Source organism: Centroberyx gerrardi, chromosome 10 (assembly GCF_048128805.1).
Source record: "Centroberyx gerrardi isolate f3 chromosome 10, fCenGer3.hap1.cur.20231027, whole genome shotgun sequence".
Lineage (NCBI taxonomy): Eukaryota > Metazoa > Chordata > Actinopteri > Beryciformes > Berycidae > Centroberyx > Centroberyx gerrardi.
Window position 1 is genome coordinate 13,606,336 of NC_136006.1, and position 20,776 is coordinate 13,627,111.

At 42.1% G+C, this 20,776-nt stretch overlaps 3 protein-coding genes across 3 annotated transcripts in view; 2 read left to right on the top strand and 1 right to left on the bottom strand.

Moving 5' to 3' along the window:
- Positions 1-5,779, top strand: part of map3k13 (mitogen-activated protein kinase kinase kinase 13) — a 30,996-nt gene extending 25,217 nt beyond the window's left edge. Inside the window, exons 12-15 of the mRNA XM_071918359.2 lie at positions 359-1,118; positions 1,235-1,305; positions 1,601-1,892; positions 2,280-5,779. Coding sequence (XP_071774460.1) covers positions 359-1,118; positions 1,235-1,305; positions 1,601-1,892; positions 2,280-2,381 — 1,225 coding nt within the window. The 3' untranslated portion in view covers positions 2,382-5,779. The remainder of the gene's footprint in view (positions 1-358; positions 1,119-1,234; positions 1,306-1,600; positions 1,893-2,279) is intronic.
- Positions 5,780-7,727: 1,948 nt separating this feature from the next.
- pfkla (phosphofructokinase, liver a) lies at positions 7,728-19,181 on the top strand. Its single transcript, XM_071918364.2, has 22 exons — positions 7,728-7,956; positions 8,476-8,549; positions 8,761-8,838; positions 9,911-10,100; positions 11,243-11,408; positions 11,910-11,954; positions 12,088-12,196; positions 12,447-12,542; positions 12,866-12,958; positions 13,428-13,553; positions 13,655-13,719; positions 14,133-14,196; positions 14,372-14,518; positions 14,605-14,675; positions 15,315-15,402; positions 15,506-15,658; positions 16,543-16,707; positions 16,904-16,965; positions 17,266-17,377; positions 17,543-17,642; positions 17,750-17,855; positions 17,996-19,181. Exons 1-22 carry the CDS (start codon positions 7,872-7,874, stop codon positions 18,141-18,143), a joined length of 2,343 nt encoding a protein of 780 aa, XP_071774465.1. The 5' UTR covers positions 7,728-7,871; the 3' UTR covers positions 18,144-19,181.
- A 339-nt stretch (positions 19,182-19,520) lies between these two features.
- LOC144539836 (uncharacterized) lies at positions 19,521-20,438 on the bottom strand. The gene is made up of 5 exons (XM_078285923.1): positions 20,239-20,438; positions 19,983-20,118; positions 19,858-19,899; positions 19,748-19,775; positions 19,521-19,660 (listed from the first exon to the last, which is right to left on the bottom strand). The coding sequence occupies exons 1-5, from the start codon at positions 20,436-20,438 to the stop codon at positions 19,521-19,523; spliced, it is 546 nt and encodes a 181-aa protein (XP_078142049.1).
- Between the last annotated feature and the right edge of the window lie 338 nt (positions 20,439-20,776).

Consider the following 20,776-nt stretch of genomic DNA (forward strand, 5'->3'; position numbering starts at 1 on the left):
CTTCAACAGATTGCTATAGGAGAAAAGACAATTGAGCCCTTCGAAAAATAATTCCCTGTTGTAACTACGCTGCATACGTCAGCATTTGCAGGTTCAGCAAGACAGGATTTACATACAGTACATACACTAATCCATAAAGTAATCCCCAAAAGCCCAGTAAAGTAAGACAAATTGATCTGTTTCAATTACCTTGTTATGTTCTGGTCATATGGTGTATAAGTCCGTATACAGTATCATTAGTAGCCACTGCTTTCCTGGACAAACAATGAATGAGAATAGCTGGAGAAAATAAAATGAACTTAAATGCCTGAAAGTTTATATGTACTAATATTACATTTTTCTAATTTATTCCCTCCAGGCCAGATTTGCTTCGTTCTGACGGCATCCCCAGTGTCGATCCCCTCCCCTCCCCCTCGCCTCTCTCCGCCAGCCCGAAGGTCTCCACACCTCCTGGCAAGGCCCGCTACCGAAGCAAGCCTCGTCACCGCCGCGCCAACAGCAAGGGAAGCCACAGCGAGTTCCCCGGGGTGCTGAAGCCCGGCGCCGGGGCGGCAGAGGAGACCCAGCCCCTGCAGGAGCAGCAGTACCTCCATCACCACCACCACCACCACCCACCACCAGAGGGCCCCTTCCTCCCCTTGAAGGGCCGCGAGGAGGCCGTCGTCAACTGTGCCAACAACCTGCGCTACTTCGGCCCAGCCGCCGCCCTCCGCAGCCCCCAGACGGACCACCTGCAGCGCCGCGTCTCCGGCTCCAGCCCTGACCTCATTTCCACTGCCGTGGATGCGGACTCGCGCCAGCGGACCACATCCACCAGCTCCAACCCTGTCCCGGGTACAGGTGCTGGGTCTCTGTGCCCCTGCTGCCAGGCCCACCCCTTCCCCGGCTGCCTACACTGTCAGGAGACCCCTCCTGCGTCCAGCCACCCAGAGCTGCCCCACTACTCCCTGCTCAGCACCCAGGAGGGGGCCCCGTCTCCGTTAGCGGTGCCCAGCAAAGTGCCTGACCCGACTGCAGACGGAGGGACCACGGAGAAGGCAGAGCCACAGGAACAGGAGGCCCAACGAACACACACCCTGCCCACTGGACTGCCCCGCACGCTCAGGCCACTCAGGAAGGTAAGCACAACACTGTGGACTTAAATCAATGTGTGTGTGTGTGCATGCATGCAGTGTGTGTCGGATGCAGTGAAAGGTTGGTGATGGACTGACAGCCGTATTTGCTCCTCTCTCAGGGTGGTGATGAGTCGTCTGAAGAGGAGGAGGGGGAGGTGGACAGTGAAGTGGAGTTTCCAAGGAGACAGAGGTAAAACACGGCAAATCATGTTTGTTTTTTTTATAACCTTTTGACTATAATATTCACATGGATTTGACTCATCACAAACACAATGAGGCAGGTATGAAACATAGCTTAGTGGTATGAGACATTAGCTTAACAACTGCCTTTCTCTCTATCTTTCCCTCTGCCCTATCTCTTTTCTCTGTCACTCACCCGACCCCTCACCCCATTTTCCATTCCCTTCCTGTTTTCTCTCTCTCTCTCTCTCTCTCTCTCTCTCTCTCTCTCTCTCTCTCTCTCTCTCTCTCTCTCTCTCTCCTAGACCTCACCGCTGTATGAGCAGCTTCCAGTCATACTCCACCTTCAGCTCGGAGAACCTGTCGGTGTCGGATGGAGAGGAGGGCAACACCAGCGACCACTCCCACAGCGGGCCCCTGGAGCGGCTGAGCGCCAGTCAGGAGGAGCACCTGGACGAGCTGCTGTCCCACACGCCCGACATCCCCATCGACATCTCCACCCAGTCGGACGGCCTGTCCGACAAGGAGTGCGCTGTCCGCAGGGTGAAGACCCAGATCTCCCTGGGCAAACTGTGCTCCGACGAGCACAGCTACGAGGTCAGTACCACAGGTGGTGTGGTCTTGTAGTCTTGCCTCTGTATTTTTAATGTGTATTTAGACACATAATACATACTGTATATATGCATCAAACAGATAGCAATACAAAAAAGGCAGTTGTATATCTCTGTTTCCCTGCCATTGAATAGGTCACTCTTAAAGAGCTGCTAAGGATTTCATTGTTGAGTTTTAGTGTCCCATGATGGTCTAAATGCTGTTTCAGAGGCTTTTACACCCTGGCAAGGATAACATTCTTGGGGAAACACTGAATATTTGTCATTCTTTGGCATGAAAATGGTAAAAAATGAAAAAAGTTTAGGTTGAATATATGTAATCGATCTGATTGTGCACTAATGTCCCTCTGTCTGTTCTCTCTGTTCCCCTCAGAATCCACTACAGTTTGGAGACTCGGACTGTGACTCGTCAGAGGCGGAGTGCTCTGATGCCACCATTAGGAACAACAAACCTGGAGCCCCCTCCTCATGGTGAAACACCCCCCGGGCTCCGCTCTCTCTTTGCCTGGAGGCCATCGTATCCCACTCAGCCGTGCAGGAACTACAGCAATAAGAGGACCACACTGTAAACAAAGCTCCCCATCGCAAAGCCCCATGCAGTCGCTCCTAGACCACCCCAAAAAAAACCCAAACCCCCATCTTCTCCTCATAACCTTCCCCCATCTCTAACCCAGCATCCAGGCAACCCAAGGCAGGGATTCCCTTTTGAATGATATTGTACAGTAGATAGTGTAACATTCATAATTTATTTTTGTCTGAGTTTTGAGGGAAAATTCAGGAACTCTGTACATTCTCTGAAACGAACAAAAAAACAACAACAAAAGACACATTTTGAAACTGAGCATGGGCTGACTGTTGGTGAGAGACTGAGAATGGATGAAGATGTGGATGATGATGATGACGATGATGAGGAGGAAGAGAAGGAGGATGCAGTGAAGCGTTGATCCATCTGAGGCAGGCAGCTAATCGTGGGGTTATATACCATGGCGATGTGCGTCTCTCAGTGATCGCTGGTCTCTCAGGTGACCGACCCAGACCAGGAGCGTCACAACAAGCATCCTGATCTGGGACAACAGGACGGCTGCGGTCACTGTTAGCATCTTACTGCGTTAGACCGAAAAAAAAACACACCAACCAGCACTGTCTCCGTGATTACTACAGTATGACCGACCTGCTTTATCATGAGTTTACAGTACAAAGCCCCTCCCCACCAGGGAGACCATGAAAACAGTGTGAACACCAGCATGAACAGCCCGTCTTTGTCCCCGGACTTCCCCCCCGAACCCGACCACGACCACGACCACGACCACGTGTGTCTAGTCATCAGGATCCCTGCTGAAACATCCCAGCATGCCTGTGTGGCTTGCAAATGCAAAGGCTGCCAGAAGACTGCATGAAGTGGACAAAGCTAGTAAAGGAGAGGAGATGCAGACTCTACATTAAGGGGGAAAAAAAACAAAAAAGACCTCCTTCCTCTCCCGTCTGCAAACGCCGACCCAGCTCATCCTTCTCCGAGACGACGTCATCATTGTCATTAATCAGATGTCGCGAGCGGATAGCGAGTTATCAGTGTTTACGAACACGAAGCCTTTCCTCTCCATTGGACATTACAGTTTCAAGTCTCATCTCAGGATTGCTCTAGAACTGTGAGAAACCAGACTGGACCAATTATTGTGTGTTGGAATGTTCTTGAGTGGCACATATTATGGACCATGCAGGTATATTAAAAAGTCTTAAGGATAGCCTTGATGTTCAACCCTTTATTGTTGTAATGGACATTAATGTTATGTAGAGACGTAGAGTTTTAGTTTTAGTTGCAATCACGGTGCAGTATCCCTTCTCTTAAAATCATTAGGTCCAGAGTCTCCCATTTTCCATTTTCTAGCAGGGTAATACATTCTGTCTGATACGAGTGTTTGTGTGTGATATGGCACCAACTGTGCAGTTTAGTGAAATGCAATGTCCAAAATACAGGCACCTAATTGTTTCCTGTGCTGTAATGAACGAAACAGCAATAACGTAGCTTGACGCTCAGGTGAAGAGGGGGTTGCTAGCTCAGGATATGGGGTGTCTAGCTGGCTGGACACAACACAGTGTGACTGGTGGCTAGAGGATAGCAGTAAGTGGCAAACAAAATTATAGATGCTATATTTTTAAACTGTCCCCTTTTTTTGTGAACTTGCCTTTCCTGGTTTGATGCTCAGGTTTTAAGTTGCCGACTGGGAGCCGGAGCAATATATCAACAGCCACTAGATGGCGACCGCTACAATGATTTACTTTGCCTTGTGTTATATAAATGTACTGGCTTCATTCCTTTTTCTACTCCAGGTCATTTTATCTAATGTTTTCATTCTAATCCTAGGATCCTAGCAATATTACTTTTTTTGTCTCGTTCTCTTTGAAAAGGGATACTGCACCTTTCGAGAGCGATGATTTTATCCCTGTTTCAGTGTTTGTCATCCACTTAAATGATTTTGTAGTTAAAATAGCCAGCCAGGGTTGAATTAATAACGAGCTAAATGTCAAAATGTCAGCTCAAGCGTATGAAGATGGCTGTAAGGAATATAAGCCAGAGACAAGGCCACAGAGCACCGAGCTGCTCTTGGTTTTCAACAACCTCATCTCAGTGTTAGTTGCTCCTGTATATAAACATCTGTAAATGTAATGTGACCTGTTTTTGTCCTCTCTTAACGTATCGCACGGCTCGGTCAGAGCTTTTGGCTTCTGTCGCTGACCAGCTGACTGGTTGAAAATAAGCAGGAAATTATTGAAGCTATACCCATCTGTGTTACATCAGTATTGACTGCCGCGCGTGGGTGTTGAGTCACGAAGGCTGGTGAACCTAAAGCTCTGTCTGTTGATGGATAATAATCTTTTGCTTTAAAGCTTTGGAAAGACTTCCCACCGGTTCCCTTTCCAAGAGCCTGTCCTCCTTCAACCTTCTTCACTCTGTTTACGTGTGAAATAAAGTAACCTAGTGTATTGTAACGACTGGGTAATCAGACAAAGGTGTTAATAACACTGTCTTTCTGGCATATATCCTGTGAAGTATGATTGTTGTAAAGTTTTAATTTAATTTTAATCTTGTTTTGTTTTTCTTTGTAGCTGGCCTACATGATTATTGAATTTAATTTATTATGAATGACCGGTCAGGTGTAGCGTTCTTTTTAATTTCAGGCAGCTTTAGAAATGTTATGTCTTGTCTTATGATTTCTCCTGATAAGTATTATTGAAAGGAAGCACAACAAATTGGTATGGGAAGAGGACAGTATTGCATGGTAAAAAAAAAAGAAAAAAAAAAGGCATTGTCATATCATTTGTTATCAGTTTTTTTTTTGTCCATGTACCATTCATCAATTAAATTCTCATGTACAACTACTCTCAATCCATGTTACCGGACATAAAGTATGGATTTAGCTGGCTTTACATCAATACTCGGCAGCATCAACTGTTCCTAAAGCTTCTTTTTCTCGACACAGGCTGTAAGGAAGTCACTTCTCTTACAGCTAAAGAACCGGTCCGTCAAAGGACTTTCACAACAGGGTAAATGAAACTTTATGTCTGAGGACATGTGATGCAGGTTTTCTGTCAACTCCCCCTCTCCTCTCTAATCAAAATGCCAGTTACTTACACCTGAGTTTCTGTGAAAGTGTCTCTAACTGTGGACATCATGTTGCCTCATCCCATCTGTTTCAAACATCTGTTTCTTTGTTACTCTCACATTTCCAATTCCCTCTCCTGTTGAATGGCATTATGATCAACCAGTCCTGTCAATTTCCTGTATTATTCAGTGTACAGTGCAATGGGTATCCGGGAGAATAAAATCAGAGCAAACAACTGCATGGAATAAATGCTGATGTACTGTACCCAACACCTTGTAGTCTCTGTCTCTTCTCTGCTCAAAGACATTGCCACTGATTTTCAGCTTTAGAATTTGCCCATAGTGTGATAATTGATTTTTATTTCTATGGCCAAGGACAGTTTGATCTGTATTCCTGAGAATTAACTCACTATTATCTCATATAGCTAGTAACAAGAGAGAAGAGTTTTCCCTGCCTCATAGGCATCTGTACAAATGTACAAGTCCTAAAGCATTTCAACTCGAAAAGTTACATTTATTTTCTTAGGAAAATATGTACACACAATATGTTAAGTACATTTAATGAGTTTAAAAGGTGCTGAAGGATTAGGCCTATTGCATAGGGTGGTATGACATATTTATAGAATAGAGTAGTATAATATGGTAGAAGACAATGGAAGTCTAGAGTAAGTAAGTAATCAAATTGAGCTTTTTTCATATCATGAGTCAGGACATTTTAAAGGGGAAATGGAAAATCCACAATATAAGATTGACTTAAAATTGACCTAAAATCCACTGAGTATGCATAGAAGCCACTGACAGTACAAAAGTATTAGACATATCATAGCAGGTCTACATAGTATGAAAGAGTGTGTAAGAATGATAATTTTAATGTATGATTTAAGTTTCAAATGTGAAATAATAATCAAACATAGGGTGCAGGAACTGCTGGCAGACCTGTCTTGTAGCTATTCATTTTTGAATTAAATTACTTATGTTACCAGCTGGAGTGTTTAGTAAATGGTGTCTCTATTGTAAAAAAAAATACTGAATGAATTATAAAACACTTCAAACCTATGACACCTATGACATGGACTGGCCACCATGCAGTTCAAAGCCCCTATAGGGTGAAAAACAAAACAAGCAAAACAAGCTTGACTAGCCTGGGATCAGCTCATTGGCCTGAGTAGTTAGTTACTGGAGAGTCTAATGTAAACACTGACCATGTTATGAATACAATGATCATCTATAGGCACACTCCAAAACGTTTGATGATACTGTATGTTTTTGTCTAATAGTTTCAAGTAACCACACCGACCCCAGACTCAGTTTTGCAAAAGTCACAATTACCCATAATGGAGACTAATCTTATATATTACCCATATGTCCACAAGTACTGCTATGACACAAGCACACAAATTAATTCATAATGATGGGAAATTATTCTTTGACATTATCCTACATTATTTTCTGTAGATGAATATATTACTTTAATATAAAGCTCCCAGCACTCTACATCAGTGTATCATAGATTTGTTTCTTTGGTTTCTAGCTTTCAGGGAGAGTTGTGCATGGAGACAAATAATGGTTAGGTAGCCGCAGGCCATAAAGATCCTGCAAATTATTGAATGGTGAGGGTTATTCACCTTTGATATCCTACTGTATTCAGGAGAGATCAGAGAATATAATGCTAATGCATTATATTCTATAATGTTTATGACTATGTCAGTTACAAAAAACAAGGTAAGAAATTTTGGGGAAAAAAACTAAAAGTAGTTCTATAGGTGACACTTTGAACATCATGAAGTTTCTTATTTTTCTTCAGCAGGCACTTCACTTAACATTGTTCTGAAAATGTTTCAGCACTGGTACTTCTTTCTTAAACGGGATTTGATTTATATCTATTATCGAAGTGCATGCTGAAGAACAATAGGAAACTTCAAATTATATTCACAATGTCACCTTGGGTGTTGCCTTAAGAACTTGTATGATACGTGCAATAAAACCTATTGAAATTGAGGTTTATTGTTCGCTTTGAGCTTTACCGCTGATATATATCTCACGGTTCGGCGGAGAGGCGGAGTTTATTTTAAGATACTTACCACTGTAGGAATCGAAGCTTGCCGGACGTTCTGGGGTTCTAAAACAAACGCTCGCTGACCGTGATCACCTACCGACGTTACGTGATCTCCTTTGGACAGGGAGGAGTCAAACCCAGGCACGTAGTAGGCAGAGGTTCAGCCTGCTGCCAACAAGGAAGCAGGACAGGACAACCCAACATCTGGCCAAGCCCAGCTTTACGAAACTCCCCTCTGTCTTCAGTTGAGGAATATCGGTTTGTTTTATACCAGTTTTCTTGTTGTGAGGTGAAGCGAGGCGGTCAAGATGTCCTCCATGGATCTGGAGAAGCTGAAGATGACGGGAGCTGGCAGGGCCATAGCAGTTCTGACCAGCGGTGGAGATGCCCAAGGTAACTTATAAACAAACACACATACACACACACACACACACACACACACATCGGCATTATACTGTAGTAGCTTGCTAGTAAAGTGCTAGATTTTAAGCTAGCTTTCGGTAAAAAATGTTAACAATATCAACAGTAGGTTGTGTATGATGAGTGTAAGAGAAGCTACCTGACATCTGATCAAAATAATAATAGTTCCAGCCGTTTTAAGACAGTATGAGTCAGTTAACCTTCAAATATGTAAAAGCATGATGATAACTGATTGCAGACTGTCATCAGGTAGCCTAATGTCTAGGTCAGTGTTTGTGTATACAAGCCATACTGTACGTGCTGTGTGTCAGGCGCTGTGCCAGCAGAGCCAAGGACTGTCAAGGTTGCAGTGCACCTTTGCCCCAATAAATAGAGATGATGAAGTCAGAGACTTGCACTGTTTGATTTCACCATGCAGGACATGGCGCAAGAGCTGCTATGGAATTACTGAGTAGTAGCACTGAATCTTGTGTTAAACTGTCCTTCACCTAGGAATGAATGCTGCTGTCCGAGCTGTGACCAGAATGGGCATTTATGTTGGAGCCAAGGTCTATCTCATTTATGAGGTACAAGCTTCCTCTTCCTCCATATATGTTATTATGACCCTACCAAACACACACACACACACACACACACACACACACACCTATTTCTTTTTTCTACTGTGATTAGTCTACTTTGTCCTAGTCATACGAATGGCATGGCATTTGACTTACATGTGGATACATGCAGATTTTCACAATTTTGCAATTTTGTAATCAGTTATATTGGTTTTAGGGATACCAGGGCCTTGTGGATGGGGGAGACAACATCAAATTGGCCAACTGGCACAGTGTGACCAACATCATCCAACAGGTACACTTAAAGGGACTACTATTTTTTTAATGGCATCAATCACTGTTGACAACAGTAGTAAAGATTATCATTAGCTATATATAGCTATAATTTTGTGCCCAGGACTAACACAGTCTTCCTCAACAACTTTACTAGTGCAACAACATTATTATGGTTTCGCCTTTTTGTTGTTTCTTTCTGGTCTTAAATCTTTCTCTCTCTCCCTCTCTTTCTCTCATTTGTATGGCTTTGATAGGATTTTTCTTCTTCATCTTCTTCTTTCATCCATCTCTTCACATCTCCCCTCTCCCTGCTTGTCTAGTACTGGTTATAAACTGGTAAGGGGCCTTGCTGCATGTGCTGTGGCAGTCATTAACTAGGCCTCATCAGTTAAAGAAGCAGCAAGTTACGTTATTCAAAAGAAAATTGTAAACAGTATCATTGTCAGTTTTGCATTGCCAAAATAGTATTAGTTGTCTTGGATGAGTGCATCTAATGTGTTAGAAAGGGCATGTGCTTCTGTTTTTAAATTAAATTTGTTGTTTGTTTTTTCTTTTTCTATTTGTGGACCAAAACTTGAATGAGCTATGAGTCCTATGTGCTTGCTTAGAGTTCAAGTTTTAAATCCTTGTTAGTGTGGTTGACAGTCGCCATTTGTTTTTCAAACAGCTGTGCTTGACCTTCATCATGTTTCTGTGACTAAGTATAGTATCTCAAGGAGCCTGGATTGTGCCTGCAAATATATGAAGATGTTTGTGAACTGTGCTCGTTCTCTCTCAGATGCGTTAGTTTCATTAATAGTGAGTTCACATTTCAAGTCTTCTTCAGGCTTGGCTTGTTTGTCATTGCTTTGACACTGGACTCCATCTAATGAAATCCATAGATATAGATCTGTACTTCCCATCTCAGAAAGCCACGCCTGTCTTCGATATCCGTCCACTTCATTATCTGATATATCTGATGTCCCATTAGGAGCCAGGCTAAAAAGGCCTGTATCTGTCATTTAGCATGACAGATTACGAGGTCAGCTTTGAGTCTTTTCCTGCCTGTCCTAGTTTGGATTGTGACTTGTGGTTTTTTGTCTCTGCTTCAGGGTGGGACAGTGATAGGCAGCGCCCGATGCAAGGCCTTCACAAGCCGTGAGGGTCGGCTCGGGGCGGCCTTCAACCTGGTGAAGAGAGGCATCACCAACCTGTGTGTGTGTGGTGGAGACGGCAGCCTCACTGGAGCCAACATCTTTCGCAGCGAGTGGAGCAACCTGCTGGCAGAGCTGGTACAGAAAGGTGAGGCGCTCTCAACAAACGGTTGTCACTTAGCCTTAAAGGAATAGTTCACCCCAAAATGAAAATTCAGTCATCTACTCATCCCCATGTCAGTAGAAACTCCATTGAAGTTCATAGTGCCAACAAACGCACAGCAAGTTAGCCCTCGTAGTTCCATCCTAGTTAATGGAGCCATTTGTTTCCATAAAAGGCATAAAGTGTCCATCAGACTTCTCAAAACAACACATATGCAGCTTAATCAAAGTGTTTTGTATCCAAACAATTGCATCATGGGTCCAAAAGTCCAATTTACCTTATTATCCCCTATATTTCCCTCACTGACAACGCTCTGGTTGCACACACAGCCTACAGTGCTCTAGCAGAAGACTCTGCTTGCTACTGTAGGGCACGTGAGCAGAGCATTGTCAGTAAGGGAAATGTAGGAGATAATGGGGTAAATATTGGACTTTTGGACTCACTGTGCAGTCGTTAGGCTACAAAACACTTGGATCATGCTGCAAGTTATTTGGAGAAATGTGGTAGACATTTTATGCTTTTTTTGGGGGGTCTGTGAAAAGATGGTCTCGTTGACTTCCATAATTTAGTAGATAGTACACTAATAGATAGTGAGATGGAACTACGGGGGCTATTTCGCTGTAGGTTTGATGTTCCTACAAACTTTAAATGAGGTTTTTTTTTTTTTGAATTGTGTTTTTATTTGGGATTTGAAAGCAGATATACATGAAAAGATAAATACATAAACATCCACTTTTTTTTTTTGATACATAACAAACCCGCCTCTCTTAATTCCCCTCCCTCTCAAGCCCACATAATGTGCATCCTACCTAGAAAAAAACAAAAAAACAAAAAAAAAAAGACTGATATTGAAAAAACAAATAAAATTAGTTTTGACTGACATGGCAGAGAGTAGATGATGAATGAATTTTCATGTCGGGGTGAAATACTCCTTTAAAGCAATGTTTCAATGCCCAGGGCAGCAATTATCGACTGCTTCATATCACTTTAAGTCACTACTGGAATTAGACAGTCAAGTAACACAGTAAGTCATCAAGTCACCATTTATGTTGAATTGCTCTCATACTTGTGTTGTAGTAATATAATTATTTTGTTTTATTTATTTTAATTGTGTGTGCCACTTGCAGGAAGGATCACAGACACCCTGGCCAAGCAGCATGACCACCTGAACATTGTGGGGCTTGTGGGCTCCATAGACAACGACTTCTGCGGCACTGACATGACCATTGGAGCCGACTCTGCGCTGCATCGCATCATGGAGATAGTTGATGCCATCATGACCACCGCACAAAGGTCAGACACTCTGATGTCGCACACTGACAGCACTGAAGCAGCTGGAACTTCATCACACCAAATGTCTAGAAGTGTCTTGCACAAGTAATATTCATTTGTTCAGTTACTCCCAATAAGTGAGTAATAGAATATGCAAATATAACATAACACAATGTTCGTTTTATTAAGAGAATGTAAACAATGACACTGAAATCAAACACATATTGCTGTGTATTTTGGTCTATATATACTGTAAGGATTTACTGGCAAAGGAATGTTAATGTCCACAAGCCAAGTGTTGTTTTTATCCTTCTCCTCCATTCAAGCCTGTTTGGCATGATTTCTGTAATCCTGCCCATACTTGTTCCCGTGCCCGTCAGCAGGCTGCTGCTTTACACCAGACAATCTGAAAATGTGTTATTCAGTAGTCATTACACATTTCTCTGTTTGTGTGTTGACATAGGTCCCAAAACAGTTTATTTGTTTGTTTGTTTGAATATAAAAATTGTGCTTCTCAAACAGCCACCAGCGTACATTTGTCCTGGAGGTCATGGGACGCCACTGTGGGTGAGTAACGCTTGGATCTGTTTGGCTGTTCCTTATATACTGCCAACGAATAAAACATAGAATATTGTTTTATTACTGTAGGTCTGCATGTTATGTTGGTTAATGACTTAACATGGGATTACATGTGATTTAGGTATCTAGCCTTGGTGTCAGCGCTGGCGTCTGGGGCGGACTGGCTCTTCATTCCAGAGGCTCCTCCTCAGGACGACTGGGAGGACCGAATGTGCGACCGTCTGGAGGGGGTAAGACTAGAGGGCTAGACCAGACTGTAAGTTAGTTCCAGGGATGTAGATTTTTAGTCACAGTAAAGGCAAAGTTGTTGGCAGTTCACCTGGGTGAAATGTAGATGCGCTCATTGATCTACAAGCATTTTAGGAATAGAAGAGTTTGAAATGCCTCTCTTAAAATACAGTTTTACCGGCAGGACTGTTTTTTATTGAGATATTGATTGACATGTATGTACTGTATATGACATGATGTTTTTATCTCTAGAGCCGCATTAAGGGATCCAGACTCAACATTATCATCATTGCAGAAGGGGCGATCGACAGAAAGGGCGAGCCAATCTCCACAAATTACGTAAAGGATGTAAGTTTTTAGGATTTTATTTTTATTTGATGAATTGTTTCTGGAATTGACCCACTCCCAGGTGCTAGACCATATGAATATGGTGATGATTGATGTCTGCCTCTATCTGATAACAGCACTACCAACCTGTGTGCATTTTGCATAGTTATGTTAAAATATTCAAAAGAAGCCTTTAGCGCAGTTTAAAAAATTCTAGGCATGTTGTGACTGTGACTGTGATTTATAAAATGTTCATGTTTGCTCTCATAGTCTCTCTGGAGTGTACGTACATCTGCTAAATGACAACATATAATGTAGTAAAATGCCTCTGTGTCTGTGTGAAGCTGGTGGTGAAGCGTCTGGGTTATGACACCAGAGTGACAGTACTGGGCCACGTCCAGCGAGGAGGAACACCCTCAGCGTTTGACAGAATACTGGTGAGTTGGAGGACATACATCTCTATACTGTGAAGGTACAGATGTGAAACATGGACAGTATGTTGATTTGAGGCAATGCAAATGAGCTTTGCTTCACTCCTTGTACATTTAGCATGGACTTCCCATTAGAGCTGAACAATTAATTGGAAAAAAAGTCGAAATCGCAATATGAAGTTATGCAATTTCCAAATTGCAGAGGCTGCAATTAATTGCTTAAGAGAGAGGAGCGTCCAAAATTTCAACAGTCACTTTTCTTGAAGAAAAACTTTTCTGTCTATTCTGTCAAATAATCACAATTTGATTTTTTTTATTTTTTTTTTAGATCTTTCAGCCCCTCTTCCCATAGCTCATGTTATCTGCATGTATTTAGCCAGAGCATTGTGCATATGAACAGTATAACATAGACATTCCTTATTTGTGTGTGTGTGTGTGTGTGTGTGTGTGTGTGTGTGTGTGTGTGTGTGTTCAGAGCAGTAAGCTGGGTGTGGAGGCGGTGGTTGCCCTGATGGAAGCCACTCCTCATACCCCAGCCTGTGTCATCGGCCTGTCAGGAAACCATCCTGTGCGCCTGCCTCTCGTGGAGTGTGTGGAGATGGTGAGTCCCTCTCTTGTCTTGTCCTTGATTCAGTTTTAATGAACATAGTCATAAAAAAGTGTGAGGTTGCTCTATTTTTACCGCCGCGCTGTGGTTTGCAGACTAAACTGGTGCAGACGGCCATGAATGAGAAGAGGTTTGATGAGGCTGTCAAACTGCGTGGAGGGTGAGAGCTGGGATTTATAGATGCATAGTAAATATTTTTATACATTATTCCAAAATGTGACATCCACCATCTTCAAAAAAAGCTCATCTACACTTATTAATGATTGCAGTTATGAGTCATCATCTATGAGTCTATGTATTTGAAATATGACAGATGAATATCAGGTAGCAATGTTTTCCAAAATGCATACATAGTGTTTTGGAAGAAAACCACATCATATCAAACAACATCATATCAATCCCTTGTTTTTTTTTTTATTCACCTCAACAACTACACAACTATTGTGTGTGTACTACTTTTGTGTGTGTATGCTTTATCATTGCGCTTTATTACATTGTTTTATCACTTTATATGTGTTTTTAGAACTGCAAATAAAAAATAAAACCAAACTTAAACTAATGTTATCCTTGCAGGAGTTTTGAGAACAACTGGAACATCTACAAACTTCTTGCCTTCCAGAAGCCTGCCCAGACACAAGTGAGTCTCTCTCTCTCTCTCTCTCTCTCTCCCCCTCCCTCCCTCTCTCTAACACACACACACACACACACACACACACTGTATGAACAAATACCACAGTTGGTGGTATTTACACACCAGTTAGACAAGTTTAAACACAAATAATGATCATTAATGTCTGACTTGTGTCCCTCAGAGCGATCACTCCTTGGCTATTCTGAACGTGGGAGCCCCTGCTGCAGGGATGAACGCAGCGGTGCGGTCTGCTGTGAGAGTCGCACTCGCTCACGGACACAAGGTCTACGCTGTCAGCGACGGCTTTCAAGGACTGGCCAATGGAGCGGTGAGGCCTTCCTGCTGCTACGTCTTATTTTATAAATGAGTAATTGATGCGACACTGAGAGGAAGCTGACATGTGCCTCTCCACAGGTGAGTGAGATGCTGTGGCACAGTGTGGCTGGATGGACGGGCCAAGGAGGCTCGCTGCTGGGGACAAAACGGTGAGGCCCCTTTCATTTTAATAATTCAGTGGGATTTTTAGAGGTTATGTAAGATGAAATTAAATCAACCTACGTATTACTGTCATATTTGCAATTCAAATAGTCCTGGTACCTTCCTGCATATGTCCTGGGAATGCTCTGTGGTTGCCAATTTTTGGTCTCATGTTAATTCTGTCCTTTGTAACCTCATTAAGATCCAGTATGTACTGAACCCCTGTCTGTGTTTTCTTAATGACACCAAAGACTTGAAGTTAAAAACTATAGAAAAAAAAAAAGTTGTTTTCTGGCTTTACAGCTGCTAAAAAACATTATCATTAGTAACTGGTTTACCCCTGATATTTGCATGAAAATGATGATGGATGATGGATACACTCTTGTACAAAACATTGTAAATCTTGAATGTATGACTGCTAGGTTAAACAAGGCAAAACCTTCAACTGTGGATGCATAGACATTTATTAGATCTAATATTTCTGACTTTATTGTATCTTCTAGGCAAAAGCGAGCGGTATCTGTTGTCCCCCTTCCCTACCTCAACCCTACCCTTTTCTTATTTTTATCTTATTTCTCTCATTTTTATTCGTTTTACTATGAAATCTTCTTAACTGAGAGTGACTCTTTAATCTCTGTCTTCTTCAGAACACTCCCAAGTAAATACATGGAGAAGATTGTAGACACCATCAGGAAGTACGGCATCTCAGCTCTGCTCGTAATTGGAGGGTTTGAGGTAGGTAGAGTATAAGTCTTCAAACTGAATTACTTGCATGTTGATTTACACTCTTAGTGTATGTCAGCATGGTTTTCACTCTGCCCCTTGGTGTCTCTCAAAGGGGTACGAGGGTGTGCTGCAGTTGTTTGAAGCCCGGGGTCGCTACGACGAGCTCTGCATCCCCATGTGTGTGATCCCCGCTACCATCAGCAACAACGTCCCCGGAACCGACTTCAGCCTGGGAGCCGACACCGCTGTCAACGCTGCCATGGAGGTGAGGCAAATTAACATAAAGTGGCTTTGATATTGCAGGGTTAAGATGAATAGAGCCTTCACTACCTCTATATGATATCGCAAAAGCAGAAAACATCACATCTAATGAAGTGCTTTATTACTGAGCTAGACCTTGTCACAGGGTTCCCACAGGCCTTGAAAAGACTTAAAAGTGTTTGATGGCCTTGAAAGTACTTGATTTTTTTTTATTAAAACACTTCACATCCTGAGGAAAACCCAGTGATGGATATCAGCAGTTTTAAAATGAAGGATTTCAACCTGATTTCTTGACTTTCTTGACAAGAGTAAAAAAAAAGGGGCCTCTATGGTGTCAAATTTTACGCGAAAACATGCCAGTTTTGAATCCTTGAATTTCACCAAACAAGACTGTGAAAATCATTGAAACATCATTGAATTGGATGTCCAAGTGAGTGTGGGAACCCTGTTGTCATCTTCATACTTGACATTGACAGTGAGTAGTAAGAGTGCTGGTTTATGTCTGTAGCAACTCAACAGTCTCTGAGAGGAAGGGCACTGAGAAAGCCCTCCGGTTCACATCTGTGCTTCTTCATTCAGCACCACAATTGGATAAAACGGCAACATAAACAACACACCAATTAATAATCCTCCTTTCTGCGATGAGTCCAGTAGTCTATGTGTAGATTTTGTTGCTTTCTAGGCTGGATGTCAGTTGTCTTTGGCTCCGTCCAAAGGCTCACCAACCAGCTCCTACTAGGCCAGAGACATACATTATATATGTGGGGGTTAATTAGGAGCAGGTGAACTCTGTTCCTCTGATGGGCCAGCCCTGACCAACACTTGACCCCACCTTCGATTACCACAGTGTCCTTTCCCGCTGCCATTTCACTGCAATTTCCTCTCCAGGGTTGCGACAAGATCAAGCAGTCTGCCACTGGAACCAAGAGGCGCGTGTTTGTGGTGGAAACTATGGGCGGTTTCTGTGGCTACCTGGCAACCTCCACTGGTATAGCTGTGGGTGCTGATGCAGCCTACATATTTGAAGACCCCTTCAACATCCATGACCTGAAGGTGAGACCAAAAGAAAACCTTTCTTTACAGTTAAAATATTGCATCAGGTAACCTGGGATGGTATAGTGGTTGGGGCTCCAGTCTCTTGAGTCTCGTGTGCCTTTGCTTTCCTCTTTTTTGGGTTGTTTTTTTTTAACAGCACAGTATTTTCCATCTGTTGTTAAGGCTGCTCTTTAATTACGTTGCCCTTTCACAGACCAACGTGGAGCATTTAACAGAAAAGATGAAGAAGGATATCCAGCGAGGTCTGGTACTGAGGTAAACAACACCCTTATTCAGCCATACAGAGATACTCACACATTGCCAGTTGCAGTAGCACACTGAAAAATATCTCTGTCCATCTGTCTGTGCTGTTGTCATGCTATCTACTGTATATGTGTGTACATTGCTATGTGTATGTATATGTCCATCCATTGAGAAAAACAAAAAATCTCTGCATTAACTTTCATTTCATCAAATCAAATTGAAATGCATATATATGGAATATGTCATATATATGAAACATTTAGTAGAGATTCTGTTTTTCCTCATTGTTCTCCTCATTTTCTGTATCTACAGGAATGAAAGATGCCATGAGCACTACACTACAGATTTCATCCATAAGCTGTATTCATCAGAGGGGAAGGGCATCTTTGACTGCAGAGTCAATGTGCTGGGACACCTTCAGCAGGTATGGAGCCACCATGCACCACAGTTCATCTGTTATGGCAAAACACAGCCTAACAACTTAGATGTTAGGCGATAATATATTTCACTTGATACACGATTATGCTGAGAGGTAACTATGAGTATTATTGCCACTTGTTTACTCTGGATTTGTGTCTTCTCTCTCCAGGGCGGAGCACCTACGCCCTTTGATAGAAATTTTGGCACGAAGCTGGGTGTGAAGGCTGTGCAGTGGATTTCAGAGAGAATAACTGAAAACTTCCGGCAAGGTGCAGTGACAAAATGACAGTTGACATGAATAAACTGTTGTTGCAAAGTCGTTTAGAAACGTAATGGCAAACAATGGCGATGTAATGATTCCACTTTATCCCATCAGGCCGTGTGTTTGCCAACTCACCAGACACAGCGTGCGTGCTTGGCCTCAACAGGAAGGTCATCGCCTTTAGTCCCGTCACTGAACTGAAGGATGTGACTGATTTTGAGTAAGCAGTGCAAAAACCCCATTCATTTTTGTCAAATGACCATATCATTACTCTGTATTAATAATCTTTTAATAACCTAATCCTGTTAATTTAGATCTCATAAGCACCAGTATACAGACTTTATGCCTCTTATGTTGCAGGCACCGGATGCCCAAGGTCCAGTGGTGGTATAACCTGCGGCCCATGCTAAAAATGTTGGCCAAGTACCAAACCAGCTTCAACGAATACGTCCCAGGAGAGATTGAGCACGTGACCCGACGATCCCTCAGCATCGACTCTGGGTTCTAGACACTCGGAAACTTTGAGTCTCTCCACATTTATCCCTTATCAATCCTTCCTGCCTGGTTCTACACAGACCGCAGACTCTAAGAGCGGTTTGTGGATCCCCTATGCGAGCCTGAGGGACTCATGACATTTAAAACCAGCATTGACCTCAGTCTCATAAGTAGTCACTGTAGTAGAATCTATATTTAATTAACGTTTAAAGAATGTACAAAAAGTAATTATTCATTCATTGAATGAGGAAGACCGGGTGTACCTAGAAATGGGAGATTTACTACTGAACAATAGTATAAAATGCAGAATGTATACTGTGTGGTATAAATGGTTTGTGCGACATACTAAAGGAAATACTAGATAAAAGACGGAAATATGTTTTGGTTATTGTGTATAATCTGACAGAGTAATGCTGTTGGAACTTGTATTATCAAAACAGCATATTGAGGAAAACAAATGCTTTAAAGGTAGATAATGGTAGAAGTTGGTGCTCATTAGTCCACTGTCCATTTTAAATGTCTGTAAATTAATCTGAACGCTGTGTATCTGTGAGCTTACTGAATCAAGCACCTCAGTAGGACAGTATTCTAACACGCTAATGTCTCATTAGCTGCAAGTACATTTTAAAAGCTCCTGTATAATTTGCACAGAAACAAAATTTTGACTGCTTCTATGGTTGGTTTGAGTTACTCTATTGATATTTAATTGGATTGATGTGAGACAGTCACGTGGCTTCTCTGATCTCATGGGACCAATTGTTCTTAAGAATAAAAATTTCCTGTTCACATCATTGTGTATGACTGAAACGCTGCTTCTCTCATTAATACAAACTGAGCAGCAAATCTCAATTCACAGGTTAACAATATGCAATTTACTACACTATTATGTGCAATTACTTACTACAATTACTAAGGCTAAATTCCTTTGCATATTTTATAAAAAGACATTCCCATCATCACTACTTGGAATAGGAGTGTCTCCAAAGAAATGTGAATGTATGTCATTACATTTAATTTTGATACCGATGCTATATGTCTTCAATAAAACGTATTCAACAATGATATTGTCATAAATGCCTTTAATTTACTGTAAATAAATGTTCAGTGAAGTATGATCTTAAATATATTTTATTTAACATAAACAGACAAATATATAGCAAGCTTTGAACATAACCAGAAATAAATATGATTTCTGGAGAGCAGCTTCTGGGAAATTTCACTTACATTTTAAACTATTAAACGTCTTCAAAATTGATTTAAGATAACAGTGTTAAACCCTGCAATAAGTGTTAGTCATTGCCTACTAAATAAGACTGTTACTGAAGAAAATAGGAAAAGGAACTGCTGTTACAAATAAAATAATTCAGCATTTTTCAGTCAAATGTTTTTCTTAAAACTTGAATGAGAAAGGAAATTCATCCCCGGCGGTCTTATCTTGGTCAGCTGTGGCTGTCTGAGGACTCTTGGAGGCAAAGGAAAACTGAAACTCTTCTTCACCCCACTCTGTTTGGTCAAACGGGAAACCTGGGCCTGAAGAAACACGTTCACAGTTCAAAGTGGGCAACATATACGTATACACATTGCATAAAATTATATTTAAAGACATTTGATATTTACCGCTTGAGGATTTGGATTCAGAGGTTTTCTGAAAAGACAGATGAACACAGTTTGGTACTTTTGTTTTTCATATACAGTATGAAGTATGGGTCACAGTGAAAATGTGGTACCTTGTCACTGAAGTAGGAGCTGGTGAACGTGAAAGTTGAGTCCTGCAAGGAAACACATACATTAGTCCAATACTAGGAATCAGTGATCACTGTCAATTCTCTTGGTCCTTTTCCTCATCCCTCACCTCCTCCTGTGCAGAGCCCATGTCAAATCCAAATCCCGAGAAGCTTGGGATGCTGGGGTCGGAGTTCATGGAGAACGGGAAAGCTGGAGACTTGCCATCAGAGGTTCCTTCACATGGGGAGCTGCTGGGGCTGCAGCTGAAGAGAATACCAGGAAACATATTATCCTTGTTAGTGACTATCGCAACAGTGGTTCAGTGATCTCTTTGTAAAGCATATTGAAAGCTGTGTTCAATGACTTAACAAATTAAATCGTACTTGAGTGAGAATGTTGGGGTGGAAGACACGACTTTCATTCTTGCCGGGGAGGACTGAGGTTTGGTTCTGGGAGGAGTAGACTGAGGAAAAGCAGTGACTCCCTCATTATCCTCCTCGTCTGTAACGATTGATGCCTGCTCCTCCTCCACAGCTACTCTGTCCTCCATCTCCTCTGCCATTACCTCCTCTATGCCTGACATGGTGGACTGTCCCTCCTGTTAAGAAAATATCTTGAGTAAGTGTTTCCACCAGGTAGAAGGGAAGCCTCTAAAATAGCGACACTGAGTGCTTCAAATAACTTTGATCGTCCATAATTTGTGCAGCTGTACAACAGACTTCAGTTACATACTGATGTAATTAAAAATGAAGCAACCGTCATTCATAGAATACCATTACAGTATGAATATTTAACAGGCTGATGCAATCACAGATTCAAGTCGTTATTCTATGGTTTCTGGCTTTGGGAGGGAGGGAGATCATGTTCAAACATATTGATTCTACTTCCCTTGACCATAGGAACAGCATGTCAATTATTAAC